We start from the raw sequence: 16,594 nt of genomic DNA on the forward strand, positions 1-16,594 counted from the left end.
GTTGGCTCCAAGGGAATTTACCACAAATACCTCTTTCAAAACTTGAGCTCGAATAGCTTGCAGCTTAAACCCAGACCAAAACAGCAGCTTGAGAACCCGCGCGATCGATGCTCAGGCTGTTAGCGACAGTGCGGGTGGACGGCTCAATCCGCCCGATGGTTTCGCCGATGATTTCGCGGAGACTAGTTGTCGGGTCGGCGCTCCGACAATCGTGGGCAATCCCACTGATGGCGATCGTGTGTTTACAGTACCGGCGGAGAGTCCTGTACACCAACCTCACGTTCATTGCATTGGGCCTGTCTCTCGAGGCGCTCGTGCATCGCAAGTGATGCACGATCGTCGATCAGTGATCACTTATCAAGAACTACCAGCGTCGCACTATCTCACACTACGCAGCGGTAGTTCGCATTTTCAACTCGGCACCTGTTCTGTCCTGTCGGCCTGTCGTCCACGAGCTGACAGGTGCAAGCTGTCACCCGTCACGGGCCATCTGCGAAGGCGTGCGAAGGAGCGAGGAAAAAGGAAAGGATAGAGGGAGCACTCACCAAAGGGAAGAGGGAGGGAGTGGGGGATCACTCACCGTCTATCATGAGCTGGCCACTCCTCTGAGACTCCGGGTTCGGCTCGTAGTGTTTGATGATGTCCATACACTTCTCCCACGTTAAACCCGTCATCTGAGAACAGAAACACGTGGTAAGTTGTTGGTCTCACACGGCAGGGTATGGTATTAGATACTAGATAAGAAACATGGGTAACGAGTCAGGGGGAATCAGAAACAGCAGTGACGCATGAGTCGGTGGTTAGATGTTAGCTGCCTCTCGAGCAAGGGTAGTTTATAGCTGGCGGAGCCGTGAACTAGCCGTTCACCTGTCATTTTGTTATGTTCCCTCCATCTGCCAGTCCTACATTCTACATTGGGTAGCAGCACTGCCAAATTTTCCAAATGTGACTTTCAGACGACTCTCCGCAGACTATCCTTAAGAATGCAACATAACTCAACTAGCGCTGGCAAAGTTACGATCGCCGAAGGATAAAGAGCCCAACTGGCTTCCCTCCAGATTGTGAATAGTGGCGATCGCAATTCATTCCCAGCATTGCAGATAAGGTAATACAGTCCTGATACGAGAAACTAAAGTACTTAGCAGTGACAAAGTTCTATGAAATGAACATCTTTTTCCTAGACTTCAAGGAAACGAATTTATTTCAGATTTTTCCAGATGTGCCACAAAAGACTTTCCAAAGTTTCTAAGACTTGGAATGTTGGATTGACGGCAATCGAGAGTAATTTTGAAAGGGTAATCGCTTATTTACTCGTAAACCCATACACAAAACAAATTAAGGAGCAGTAGCGTGACATAAAATCCCGGTATACACGTACTGACACCTCTGAAATGTCCTGACGTGCCAAGCGTGTCTATTATCTGTCAATCCCACCTGACCCGCCGGGTTTTATTGGCAATAAATCGAAAGCAAACATTTCAGAGTCTCCGATCAAACTAAACGAAAGAGTTAAGATTAGTTTCCGGTGTGCGATGCATCGTCAAGAGTTGAATGTTGCTGCACTGACAAAATCTGATGTGACATTAAAATAAAAATGCATGAGTGGTAGAAGTGACACAAAAAAGAATTGAAAAATAGTCACATCTCTGGTGGGGCAGTTGATTATAATAAAGATAGCAATATACAATTAAAAATTGATATATCAATGCCAATATAAATAACATACAATACAGGCGTAAATTTGACAGCCGATAATTCTAAAAAAAAATATTCTCTCCAATTCATAGCTTAAGCATATTTACAATCGCCGCAGGCACCTATGTGTAAAAACAATTATCGGTAACATTATGCAACACAGGAGGAAATTGAAAATGACATTTCGGGCAAAACCTGCAAAGCAACTAGTTAAATATAACACTCTTTTCGTGTTTCTTATAACGTATACAGCCCGGACAAGCCTTGTACTAATCGATCTACCGTGCTTCCATGGGTATTTAACCAACGAGCAGCACACAGTGACAGTTACCACCAGTTCCCAGACAGCGAGACAGTGCGCGCCACTGACCCACTGACGACGCCACCCCCGTCTATTTTTAGATTCGGGGCCGCAACGCTTCACAGTCGCATCTCCTGAGTGGGAGGGGGAGGGGAGGGGCAGAGAGACGGGTGAAGACGTGAGGGGTGACCCGGCTGGCACCGCGAGCCGGAGCGACCTTCACGAGATCAGTCACCCTCAGATGAATTATTTATTTGTATACTTCTGTCACTGAATCGCAAGTAGGCAGATATCGGGTCTTACGTCACATAATATTGATGGACGCCATGTTATGTTAGAATGATTTGATATTTGCATTGAAGAGTGGTACAATGTATTCTTTGCAATGTTTTCCTGTCATCGTATTGACATGCGCATCTGAATCCACACCAGAATTGAAATGATGCCTGAACAGTTTAGGCAGCTGGATATAGATGCTAAAGAAATATTGAAAGTTGTACATAAAAATACCATATTTATTTCATAATTGAGATATGAACGCCAAGAAGCAACTAACTATAAAATAAGGACTGCTTTCAATAGCATGACATAGATTGCGATCAATTGTAAATTTACACGTCGGGCAGTCTTGGAGACGATTATGGCTGATGATGATGATGATGATGATGATGATTAGTACAAAGTCGGTACGATATCCGATAAACATTATAAGGCTGGTCTTATATTCTATGCATTCCAAGGCAAGCGATTGGTCAACGGTGAACCCCTCATCATGTTTCCCTTTCTTTGGGTTACCATCGGATTTACGACTCCAATGTAAAGAAGGAAATTTGCGCAACTTGTGCTGACAGAAAATCTTACATCAGCATAGATGAAACTTGAAACGACGCATCTTGCATTTCGTAAATTTATTCAATCGAATTCGGGTGGTTTCATTTTTCATTTTGCATCGAGAGCCTCCGTGAATGTCCCGTTTCATCGATGTTTCGGCGAACCAATGAGGATTGTGCCCGATTGTCGTTATTGGCCATCGACCCCCCAATCGAACAAAGCAGACAATCAGCTTTATTGGAAGATGGAGAGCTGCATTTAGAACAGCCGAAGGGTTTATACCATGGACGTGACTTGAAAGCATTCCCGATTTTCGAAGCTCTGCGATGTTCAGTTTAGGTTCTCTGTATCTAGAAAGATATTTGAATGAATTTCTTACGAAATAATGCTGCTCTTATGAGTTGCTCTCTCTCTCTCTCTCTCTCTCTCTCTCTCTCTCTCTCTCTCTCTCTCTCTCTCTCTCTCTCTCTCTCTCTCTCTCTCTCTCTCTCTCTCTCTCTCTCTCCGTTCCCATCCTCTGCTTTCCTCCAGCCAGCGGCAGCCGGTCTAATTCCCCAGACGGGTAGCAATATCCGCAACAGACATGTCCCGCATACTTAGCGCCGTGTTAGACCTCCCCGATGGTACTCCTCTGTCTTTCTCTGCCGGAACCAGAGGCCGCTGACCGGGTGTTCGCCGGTTAGGGAGCGTGTCCGTGTATGGCGTGCTTCTACGGGAGAGAAGGGGCGGCAGGGGCGGGGCCGAGAGGGGAGGGGGTGCCGGGCAGCAGCGCGAGAGATTGCGGTGGCCCAGCCGGCCAGCCTCAGCGGCTGTCCCGGCTCGGTCAGAACGCCGATGGGCCGCCGGGGAATTGAATCGAATCACCGGCCGTTTCGTCCACCCCCGGGGAAATTGATTGAGTTTGCCGGCTGTCCCGGGGGCGTCTTTTCTAGCAGGTGGTGGCCGCCCTAGCAAAATAAACACGCAGTCAAAGATGGCAACAAGGAGAGGGAGCCATAAAAGAAAACCGGACGAAGCACTGACTGGCAATATCATTTTTCAGCACATGTTGGCGCTTACAACTTACCCCTTGTTCCCCTTCAAGGAAAAGGTGAAGATCTTCTACAGTCATGTACTCTTTATTGGAATGCCTGAAACATGCAAATACACATGAGTTAGCTAGTGCCCAATTTAACTAAAAAGGCGCCATTATCAACATGAAAACAGCGTACTGACGTATTAACTAACATTTTAGCATAGGTAAGACGAATTTCATATGACAACAAAGTAACAAATGTGTTTCGAGAACTTTGAACAAAAGATAAAACCGCACAATAGCTCACACCTTTCTACAATTATGATGCCATAAAGCACGACAAATTGTTGCACGAAAATAAAGTGCCGACATAACTGGACACAGAGCAGCTAATTTGTTACCTGAAACTCACCACTGACTCTATTTTAGGGCTCCAATCTAGCCGCGAGAAAACACGAGACACTAATTTGATGAATGAAAGTGTGCTACCACACTGAGCTGAATCAGACGTACAACAGACTTTAGAGTTACCTGAGTAACAAGAAATAGATGTCGGGACGGGTGGCGATCTCCTTGAACATGTCGATAAACTCCCGACTTGTGAGCATGCCCCTGACATCGCCGTCCGCCCTCTGGTTATCATACTCCTGAAATGAGGGGGAGCATCAACATCACGTCAAAAACGCATAGAGTGAGCTGAGGAGGGGGTTGCCGTCCACCCTCTGGTTATCATACTCTTGAAACGAGCCGGAGAGTCATCAGAAAATATATATTCAACTGCACTATGAGGGGATTAGGTCAGTTTATACGATTTAAAACACCGTCATATGATGGCGAAGATGAGGAAGCTTCTGTTGCACGCATGTATCAGTTAACAGGAAATAACAAAAAAGTGACTTGTCAGTATGAATCCAAACGGACTGTTTTCAGTTGATGCTGTTCAGCATTTAAAGATCAATTGCCTGTATAGTGTGCCATGTGCAAACAGACTTTTGCCCTTGAAGCTCGATTACTTCGAGCTTCAAGGGCAAAAGTCTGTTCACTGAGCTCACAAATTTATTCCATGGACGTATGGTCATAGGCCTCCAATAATCCAATGGTCATAGGCCTCAGTTTGCAAGTGCGCATGTGCAAGACTTGCAAAAGCCGCTTTTATAAGGGCTGGGCCGATTGGTCTCAATAGATCGGTTAAAAGGGTGAACGGCACAACCCAAGTTATCGTTTTATTTGTAGTTGTCAATATCTACGCTGCTTTTGTATAACAGGAATTAGAGTGGATAACTTCTCTTCCATTTGCATAGATTACGTTCATACGTCTGCCTACTGACACTGCTGAATCGGAAGTAAGCCAATTGCATTCAAATGACGCACGTTCTGCTAACGACATGCCCTAGCAGCAAATTAAAACGACGCATCTGTAAACAACATGGTGATTAGGACAGAAATTGCATTTCATCACAACCCTAACGAGACGTTAGATCTCGCAATATCACTGAGATAAAAGCCCTTTGAGCGAAAAATGTGATTCCTCGATTGAATAAAAATGAGATGCTGGTAATATGATGAGTTTATCCTTTATCAGAAGCTTCAAGTGTCAGCTTAAGTTAGGCTTAAAAACACGGACTAAATCAGGGGCAAAAACGACGACGGCGCAACGAAACAAACACTACAGATTTTAATATGCCCCCCCCCCCCAAGGAGACAGGAAGAGCAAATGGTGATATCGATATGACCGCTGTGTGTGCACAAACTTAGATATTCAATTAGAATGATAACTGAATGATAGGGCCATCGTTATTTCAGGAGCTCATTGGAATATGACACATAATAAATGATTTCCCCACCTTATTGTAAATATTTTGAGGTGTAATGTGAAAAAAATCTGCAATTAAGCATTAACATCAGGGTGAGCATCAATAAACGATGAATCTCGGCAGCAACAGCTTCTGTTCATCCGCGCCGGACAACCAAGGCATAGGTAAGCCGTATTCAAGTAATGCGGCACAGTGTGATTTCAGGCGTCCATGTCATGCGGTACAGTCTACCAGGGGCTCCGATTCGCGAAACGCTTTCGTGCCTCGCCGCTTAGTTCAGTGTCCAATTCTACCATCAGTGGTGTGCCAGCTTTCAACTCATATACCATTCCCTGCAAACAGTGTTTTAATACGTGTCTCTGTGGAGTTAGCCTTCACGGTAATACAATCGCGTTGCAAGTCAACGGTGATAAAACGGATCATCCCGTTAAGGAGCGGAAATAGCCAGATTAGGGTGGAAAAGGCGGTTCTTATCTAACATCAAGCCAAGGCTGTATTAATATTGCCGAGCCGGAGGCCGGCCCTCTTCACATCAGTCACAGATGAAGCCGACATGAGGTTGGCGGATCGTGGATGGATTGACGTTTTAGAACTATTGAACTTTGCCGAGCTAACAGTTATTTTAAGATTATTTTCGAGCTTCGCTTTAATTCAATTTGGTAGAAATTTAAAAGCATGCTTCATAAAAATGAATTCATGTTATGTTACTATCTCCGGTTAACCATAGAGATCTTATATTATAGGATCTCTATGCGGTCAACAACAAATGTGCATAGTGCCTCCTTCATTATTGCCCCACAGATAATAGAACCGATAAATAATTAGCTATGGGATAAAACGGATCATCACGTTCTATAATGTAAACTATCATCTATTATGTTAACCAGTGCACGTGGAATGCGTACGAGGAATAGGAGCCAACCAAAATACTGAAACGGCTTAAAATACAGCGACATCATTTCGTACACGCGTTTTCGCGTGGTCAGCGCCCTAGCATTCAATCCGAAGCAGACTGCGTCTATCTCGGATCTGATGACGTCACACATATTGCCACTATGGTGGGTCCGGTGACGTCACAGCTGCCAGATTGCCGTGATGGTGGGCTTTACTGTGGTCGAGATCGATCGGATTGGCCGGCGGGTCGGTCAGGTCCGGGTCTGTCGGCCCCGTGGCCCCGTGGCCGGTCAGTCTCATGACTGGTCTCCGTGGTAGTCTTATCTAAGCTATTCAGCATTTGGTAGCTCCGGTGGCATCAAGTCAAGTTCGCCGCACACTTAATATTCCACTCCACTCCACGAGGCAAGCTTAGCTGTTCTCAGTCAGCGACAAAAAAGAATCAGTCGTGTCATTCTTAATTTTTTTTTTCAAAGAAAGTCGCAACTAGTAGTTGAAGTCATCGTAGCTCTCAAGCAGTGACTATATCTCGAGCACAAGCGTGCGTCGATGTGTGAGTTGATGTCCAGATGAAGTGCTGTCACGCGACGGTGTCTTTCAGCTGTTCCCACATCAACGGTTTAGATCCTAGAAGCTTGCAAGGGGATTCCCTCTAGTCGAAGAAAACGAGTTGAAGGCAACAAGCTTCCAACTCGTTCAATTGTCAAAATGCCTTCAACGACAATCAGGAAAACTGTACCAAAAGAGGTTTTAAAACAAATTTTAATTTTTATACCTTAGCATACCTTAGATATTCATCGGCCAATCCCGATAGAAACAATTATGCACTTCAATCAACCCTGAAACATCGGTGAAGACAAAGCTCGGTCAAATATGCTGAATTCCCCAGAACCCAAGCATACACGACGAGGACATCCTTGTCATGACACATACCCTGACACTCCATTTCCTAGCTGGTCATACACGAATATTGGCGGGAAGTAAACGTCTCATTAATACTGCAGCCTGCCTGTCAAGGAACAATTACCTCACTGCGGTGTACCGCAAGAGGAAGAGAGCTACACGCAACAGTGCAACGCGCGTTAGCCCGGTGTTCCTCCGACGTCTGTGCGACACGCGTACTCCGCCCAGCCAATACAGTTTGATCGAAAAGCGACATCAAGATTCAGGAAGTCCCCGGGGCCAGATTTAGTTCGCTCCCACAGTATGTATTGAACACTAAGGGGGATTCCAGGAAACCATCTGATCTGCCGAGAGTGAGCGTTCAGTTCAGTGGAGAAGTGCTCCGATGCGTCGCAGCAATTGAATAGCTAAGGCGAACGGACTCAGCTTTAATTGCAGCATTTTCTAATGCAGGCACATTAAATATAGCCTGGCAAGGCCGAACGTAGCCAGCAGTAGCAAGACTTATTAAGCTACAAACGCAATCAAGGAAGCATTAAAATGCAATTTCGGAAGTGATGTCGTTTCACAATTTCTATTTTCCGTTTCGTTTGCTGATCTCTTTTCCCGATATTGCTCCTACTGGAAGTTGTTTCAGCCCGGAGTTGATCTCAAGACGAAATTGAATCATTTCGTTACTTCAGTCTTAATCTCCGTAATTTTCCTGTGTAGTGTACTGGATTTGTATTCAGCTGGCTAGCCCCGTATTCTAGTCCTTTTCCGGTTCCGTTCCTCGCAACTAGCCAGCCGCCTATAGCCAATAATCTACATTGGCGGCACTTATGTTCGGGCGACCGGAAGCACTAAACAACCTCGATCAGGCAGAACCGCGAGAGTTATGGGGGATGGAAGCATCCGCATTTTAAGGCAAAACGACCTATAAATGTGAAATATTGACTGTGGCAGTGGCGAGGAATACATTGAATATATGAGCAACGTTGGGCTCATACAAGATTTTAGACAGACAGTTGTTTTCATTTCTATCTACATGAAGCGACGTATAACCTTTTCCATTTGAATGTCAGATCACTCGACAGTTCGACACCCAACACCTGTGCGTCCCCATGTGGTGACTCGCCTATTTAGCTGTCCCTACCCGGAAGGCTTGTCGCGACAGAGTTCCCTTGCACAGGAACATCGAAATGTCCATCAGAATGACCGACAGTCCCGGAGAGTGTCAGACCATCAGACCGCGTTAATGCCAGCCCGTCCACCCAGACAGGGTGATATTTACAGCTCCAGACATGTCGCCAATGGTGGCCATAACAGTCCACCAGGAGCTGTATTCGCGCCCGCGTGCAGGGTGCTGTAAAACTCTGCAAGAACGCAAGTACGCGCAAGTAATGAATGTTTGGAGGCTGGAGCTCATTTTAACTATGTTGCACTCACGAACGAATAAATGCACCTATAATAGCTCACATTTCATGTAAAAGTATTTTAATTCAATGGAAAGGTAAATATGATACAATGCGCAAAATACATAGTTTTAACTGCCAAGAAAATTTGGCTGGTAATCAAGAAAAATGCGTGTTTAACAGGTGAGGCATTTTTCAGGCTATCTCCATAACCCAAAGCCTGTATCATCTCTACCGACATCGCGCTGTAAGTTGTCTGTTGCCCTGCCGACCGCACGCATGCACGCGTGGTGTCAGTGTCGTCCTAATGAGCCCATTATTAGCGCTCCGTGGCGGGCCATCCATCTGGCAGAGTGGTCGGCGCTGTCCCGGGGGCAGCCCATCGCCCGTCCCCCGGGCGCTCCGTCCACGGGGCCGCGCGCTGCCAGCGGAGGCCTCTGCCAGGACAGAACCTCGTGACAGCCGGTCTGGTCCATTTATTTCAAACCACCGCCCGGCCTTCCTCCATTCTTTTCTACTGGTGAACTTGCCCAGCAACAGCGTCTCGAAAAGTATGTGAGCCAGGGGGGCATGAGCACGAGTAATGCATTACCTTAAATCTATTGACTCCGCAAAGATAGTTTTGGTGCTAGTTTTGAGCAGCGTGCACCTAAAGTGGTTAATTACCTACATTTACAGCTTGCCTACATTAACCATTTACCAAGGCATTGGAATTTCGTTGCGCAAAAAGCCGCAATGTTTGACTTCTGAGCAATTGCCGCAATTCAACATAAGACTAATGGAGCGGGTCTGCGTGGTTCATTCATTAATAATCGCGCTGACCTTGAACACCATTCAACAATAATTATAGCAACAGGTTTATCCCAGGAATACTGCTCGCTACCATAATGTTGTCATATCCCTATCATCTGCAAACACGCTCGTGTTATTACATACGGGCAGATAGTATCCGCGAAATTTGGCCCGCCGCGCGCCGCCGATAGCCAGGGAAAGCCTGCCTCCGATGGCGGTGTATCGATATGAGCTCAAATATGGACGGTGGATATGATCTCCGACGCATGGAAACCAAACTTCGCGACCCAGTTTGGGCAATTTCCGTGCTCATGCAACGTTAGACGATACACGAGCACAAGAAAAGTGCGACAAAAAAAAGCAGTTTCACCGCTATTACCTCGATCGCTCACATGGTATTGAGTCTTGTAGCTGCTCTTCATGCATTATCGTCAAATCATGTCAACTGTGTATTATGTACTCCCGGCTCATTGAAGTTTCGATGGTCAAAACACGGCCACGTGATCCTGAATGTTTTCAAACACCGTCTCACCCGCCGGCTCAGCTCACCGACAGCGGAACTAGTTAGTTCAAACAAATCACGACGGCCCAAAATTAGCAGCTGCCTTCGACAGAAAGTTTGTTTTCTTCCGCATTGCAGATCAGCGCCTAACATTTCTATGAATTATCAAAACTAGGACGTCCCTAGTCTTTACAATATGGGGATATATAATACTGTTATTGAAACATGCCTCCGATGACGTCACTGACACTGCCATGGGTCTGACGTCACCAGGGTCGCTTCTGATGGTCATAAGAGCATCGGCCTGCCGCCTGCACCGTCCACCTCAGGGGAAATCAATGTGTGTCTGGGTATGGCCTGCTCGGCGGGTCACCCTTAATACCAGCATCAGGCCAGCTGTCCAGTCGCACCTACTCTGGTGAGTGGAAGAGAGAGGGAGGGAGACAGAGAAGAGAGAGGGGTGAGAGGAGAGAGGAGAGAGGAGAGGGTGGGACTTGAGAGGGAGAGAAAAGAACAGAGAGCAGAGAGACAAAGAGAGGAGAGAGGAGAGGCGAGTAGAGGGGAACTAGGGGAAAGAGGTGAGATAGAAAAGAAAAGGGTGAGAGAGAGAGAGAGAGGGAGAGAGAGAGGGAGAGAGAGAGAGAGAGAGAGAGAGAGAGAGAGAGAGAGAGAGAGAGAGAGAGAGAGAGAGAGAGAGAGAGAGAGAGAGAGAGAGAGAGAGAGAGAGAGAGAGAGAGAAAGGAAAGGAGGCAGGCAAATTCAATCATCCTCAAAAGAATGGCTGACTTTCTTCTGGGTGTTCGCAGTACACCTCTTTGAAGTAAAACCTGCAGTATAAGCCTGGGTTTTCATGTGTTTATTTCGCACACAGCCAGCCTGTTTTTCCATTCGAAGAAGTTTTGTATGTTCTGTCAGCCCAAAGTAGGCAATGGACGACCATCGATAAGGCAGCAGTCATTTATCGATGGCAACCGATCTTCGAGCGTCAGACCGTTGGGTATTCCATAGCTGGGCCGGAGGGACAAATGTCCATTAATTTCAGCCAGCCGAGGATATATATCTGGCCCGATAGAGCGTATTGCTATTTCAAGAAGAAATAGCGCATTTTGTTTGCTCGAAAAAGCCGTTTATCAACTGACACTGTATAAGGTTACTGAATGGGACCCATGAGGATTTATGTGAATATTTTCGTTCAAAATATGCACATTTTCCATGATCAACAACTCTGTGTAAATCTATACTTTCCGCTTGTCTTGATTCATGAGCTACTTTTTATCAATGACGCGCACATTGCATAATTCTCCATGGCATGCTAAGTAGACAGTAATACACGACATCTTAAATATTTGGAAGATTATATGAACGTAAGGCCACGACCGAGCCCACCACAAGTTGGACGACAAAGGTACAGGGCTGACTCCAGACGAACTCACACTGCCGGCGTCTATGTTTGGACCAACTCGAGCCATTCCGTCCAGCTGAGCGCATTTACAGGGCGGTTTATAGGGAAACGAACGACCAAAGGGCACTGCACTGTTCTGTCAACAGTGGCCAAGGCGCCCATACTACAGAAAGACACGCCAGTTGCCATTCACGGCACATGCAAACAAGACGTCCATTTTCCGAGCATTATATCGGTACAATACTTATGAATTAGAGTCACGGGGTTGTATGAAGAGTGACGGCAACGAATTGTTTAAAATAAGTCAATGGAACGCATTCACGACATGCATTCTGTCACTAGGTGAGAGTGTGCCGCAATAAAATACCATTATCGATTCGGTCACAATACAGGAGCGTAGTTTTGCAGCCTCCGTTTTCCAATACTTATTCCCGCAATGACTGCAAAATGCATCAGCCGCCGCCTGCTCCCGTGACCCTAATTGACCTCGTCCGTTCGTATACACAGTAAGAGTGCAGATGAGTGCGCCACTCTGCAAAAACTTGATCACATCCGCACTTTTTATAATGCTAGGTTCTGTCAGCACCATATGAAGAAAAATAAGCGATATCGCCGATAATCATCAGGCTTACAAAGCTATCATGCTGACGTTATATAAAACGCTTGTTGAAAAATGCCGCTTTATGGTTAGGCGACTGAACATGTATTTCCACTTAACATTAGGCCATGGATGAGATAATAATGGATTGGTGTCTTCGCAGTTTTTGGCGACATTGAGCTCAGGCCTGCCATCTAGCGGGAGAATTGTCGTAAGTTAGGAGCAAGCCGAGTGAACGCCGCTGATTAGCATTGTGACATACAGGGTGGGGCAGCATAATCGGGAATAAATATCAAACGGGATTATTTGGTCATGAATTTAAAAATACAGCTCCAAGCACTATTTTAGCAACATCCCATCAATTGGTCACCTTTTACCTATCTCTCATCCTATGTGACCGCCCTCGGCGTCGATGACCTTCTCAAGGCGGGTCCAAAAGCACGCGCATGCACGTGCAACCTCCTGCTTGTCCATGATCGCCCATCAGCATCGTACCTTGCACTGAAGACCGTCTTTACTGATGATAAGTTGTTCATTAACCTTCTACCAAAAAACGCTCCATGTAAAGAATTTGGTCGGATTTAAATCGGCGGAGTTGAAGGACCAGAAGTTTTTGGTTCATCTCAGGTGGAGGTGCCCTACACAATAACATGACGTCCTCACTGCAGTACCAGCACGGACAGAGTCCTCGTAAGACGTGATCTGGACCGTCAGTGATCCTCTGTTCCGACGGCTCCACATGAGTCTGCCACAGTGCGGATGTATTTACCAGAGGTGCTCATTTTATCTGGGCTCGATGAAGTAGGGTGCACCACGTGCACCTCCCTTGAAGACCACCCATAGGTCCATCACCCCAACAGGATGTTTACTTTGCATGACCGCTGGAATATTCTCGATACAATCCCCTATATGGCTTGCCATTCTTTTTTGTCGTATTCCAGTCGGTGGTGAGATTTTTGGTCGCTGAAGTTTTGAACATTGTTTCTTTTTAATATGCTCAAGAGCGTCTTCCTTATATTCAAGTGAGTCATCTGTATGTCCTCTGCTAAGAGTTATTTTACGACGATTACGTTAACCTTTTGTCCTAAGTATTCCCACACAATCCTTATTGTCCGTGATAACACGTTGACCTGTCCAGCAACCTTTACGTGGAATTGCAGGGGTTTCAACAAAATGTTCTTGTTTTACTCGTTTAACATTAGTGTCTATGGGCGCGCGCAAAGCACTTGGAGCACCGTCGAACTATTTTGCTGCTCTTTTCCAGGAGGTTGCATGCTCATGGATGTAGTCATGTTAGATGATGCACAACTTTTGGGCGTTTCATTGCCATGCTATAATTTATCAAAATAATGTCATGCCTACTCATGATTAGAGCCCAAAAAGCATTCCCGAATATGCTGCCCCACCCTGTAGGGGAGTGTGGTGTAGTAGCAGGCTTGTTGTGCAATTTTTCAAAAGGTTATGTCTTTATATGTCAGTAAAAGCGAAGAAATTAATAGATTTATGTGCAGGGTCAGTAATAAGATAAGCAGTTTCACGTTATTTCCTCATTAAATCGTGAAACAGGGAGTTATTGGAGACTTCGCCAGCACGTGTCGTTTTCGCTAATTTTCACACGAGTCTTTACTTAGCCTAAATCAAACAAATTGTCCGATCAAAGAACAAAACGAACGTAAGTACTATGTATCTATAAGTCTTATGAAAAAGTTAAACGGAATTGCTAACGTCATTGCCGCTCAATATGTCCTTCAAGACGCTCTATGAAAAGGACCCAACCAGTGCTGCGTAGTCGATTAAATTTCAGTGCTCCAACTCCGATTCCGGTATCCAAATATCGACTCCGACTCCTCCGGGCAGAACTGTCGATTCACACAGACTCCGACTCTGACTCCGACTCTGCAGCCCCGGTAAGTCTGTGGAGTCGATGACTTTTCGGTGACATTTGACTCATACTCCGACTACAGCTTTTAAAAGCAACCGACTCCGAGTCGGAACAGAACCGCTGGCTCTGACTACAACTCCGCAGCCCTGGCCCAAGATAGCCGCCTAAACAACTTTGATGTGTGATCTTCTTCGTACATTGTTAATGTTATTTTAAACAAGGAGTGGAAAAGGGAGACGAAGCCCTCACAAACAGGGATCTCCTGTTGCGGATCAATCAGCTGCTGGAACAGAAAGGCATAAACACCACGCATCTCATTTCATCGTTTTCCTAATGACTCTGCACTGCACCAATGTAAGCACTGATCAATGAGTGCGAGCATCGATGTGACATTTGTGTACCAAGTTTGCAGGGGCGGATCCAGAAAATCTCCAAGGGAGGGGCCATTAGAAACCAGGAGGCCCCCCATAATCCCACCTGTTGGAGGCCCCATCTTCCCACTTGTTGGCCCCCCCCCAAAAAAAAACTGCGTCTATTGAGCTTATCTAGCTGTTCAGGCAACATCTCAACATCTGTGCAGGCTTGGAGGCCCTCTGTGCAGGTTAGGAGGCCCTGTAAAAGTGGTCATCTCTGTGAGTATAAGAGACCTCCAAGTTATGAAAAGCTTTACCAATCTTCTAACAAAGAAGTCTTCTCAGCTAGTCTTCTAAGAAATAACTAAATGGGTAGGTTAAAAAAAACTCATCGGATTTCGGCCACTTTACTTTCAGGAGGCCCCTTTTCAGCTTTTTAACTTTTTAACTTTTTATTTTATTTTTGAAAAAAAATCGGCCAAGGGGGGCCATGGCCCCCATGGCCCCCCCTTGTATCCGCGCCTGCAAGTTTGAGTGTTATCCGCCTAGCCGTTCTTGAGATATGGAAGCGGCACCCCGTGCAGTAGCACCCCCATAGTGACACATGGAAATGCATTGGCCACTGGGTGCCTAACTATTGACGAAGTTTTACTGTAATGGGCCCAGCCATTGCGGAATTACTTTATGTGGAACAATTTCGACACCCCTAAGTTGGCACGTGACACGTGCCGTAACATTAACTAAGATGAAGAAAATCGGACGAAATTCGGAGAAGAAGGAATACCTAAGCCTACCAAATATGTATGACATATTGTCAAACTGCTGTACCACTGTGAGTAAATGACCATATAAAAGGTCGTACAAGCCGATGGGACTGGGCGTTTCAATACACACCGTCTTACGCATTTTATTTTCGTTATTACCTAAAGGCTGCTTGACGTTTTTGGCTTTCAAGCATTTAAGACATTTTTTGTCGTCTCAGGTCCAGCAAGATTACCTCCAACTCGTGGGAATATGCACTTCCAGCCAACTAACACACCACACCCACGTGTGTCATAATGCTGAGAGATGGCATTCACTCGGCTTGCTCCTAACTTACGATAATTCTCTCGCTAGATGGCAGGCCTGATCCCAATGTCGCGGATCCCAATGGTAATTTCCACGAGACACCAATCCAGTGTTATATCATCCATGATTAGGCTATTCAATGCTCGGTACCTCCATCGCAAGGCTATATAAACCAGGTAGAACGCTCCGGGAAAAAAGTTGGAAACAATAAATTAGTTGCGGCATTCCCTGATGACGCGAATGTGGGTCAGCGGCCGGCGGCCGGCGGCCGCTAACACTGTATGAGGATGCATGCACGGAACTTTTGCTTGTTGGAGATTGCGCTAGGCAGATAAATGTTAATGTTAGGATATGTTTCGAAAGTAAATTGAACGACGCTTCGAACGCCGTCAATGAATTTGCGATACGACAACTATTTGTTTAGTTAAAGCCGGCGAACTTTTACCTTCCGACCGCGCGGGGAGGCGATACGGCGCCACACTGACGGTTTTTACGATAACTCAAAATTCTTTTGAGCTAAAGAGCTGAAATTTGACATGTACAATCTTTTGATCAAGCTGGATCTTCTGGTATAAGTCGCATATTTAAGGTACGTCAGGTTGTTGACCTATGTTATCGCTCGTGAGCCTCTACACAGTCCAAAAGCAACGCAATTTCTGGACACACAGTGCCAAGAAATCCTTCACAGAAAGATGACACTTGGCAGAAAGAAGAGCTGTCGGTTTCTTACCGTTCGTATGTGTCGTGTTTTCACAAGAGTTTAGTAAGGTCAGGTCCCTCACGTGACCTCCCCTCATAACTCAATAGGTTTACTATCATAGAAGCGTTTATCAATCGCCGGAAATATTAGCCAATCCCACTGGACACTGGATCTATACCCACATGGGGCCCTCCTGACTGGTCACTCCCTCTGAAATCCACAATAACATTGGGCTGCGGCCACGGTTATGTATTAATGCTTTTCACTAACAGAAATAAACTTCAACCAACACAGTGCACGCCGCCACAACAGTCCGACCCACGTCCCTGATATCGACTAGCACTCGGCCGGATGATATATGCGGAGCCAATCAGTCCGAATGTGACCTGCAGCTTACAATTGCTGTGTCGCATGGCGCATGGCACAGGATGATTCCTAGCAGCTGTCGGG

The 16,594-nt window shown here is 46.0% G+C and overlaps 1 protein-coding gene across 1 annotated transcript in view; it reads right to left on the minus strand.

The window, feature by feature from the left end:
• The window catches only part of LOC122371239 (inactive phospholipase C-like protein 1), a 71,882-nt gene that overhangs the window by 28,898 nt on the left and 26,390 nt on the right, over nt 1-16,594 (minus strand). Inside the window, exons 5-7 of the mRNA XM_043347410.1 lie at nt 4,374-4,489; nt 3,894-3,957; nt 581-674 (exon numbers count right to left, since the gene is read on the minus strand). Of these exons, the coding sequence (XP_043203345.1) occupies nt 581-674; nt 3,894-3,957; nt 4,374-4,489 (274 nt within the window). The remainder of the gene's footprint in view (nt 1-580; nt 675-3,893; nt 3,958-4,373; nt 4,490-16,594) is intronic.

This window comes from Amphibalanus amphitrite, unplaced genomic scaffold (assembly GCF_019059575.1).
Source record: "Amphibalanus amphitrite isolate SeventyFive unplaced genomic scaffold, NRLGWU_Aamphi_draft 001220F_arrow, whole genome shotgun sequence".
Taxonomy (NCBI): domain Eukaryota; kingdom Metazoa; phylum Arthropoda; class Thecostraca; order Balanomorpha; family Balanidae; genus Amphibalanus; species Amphibalanus amphitrite.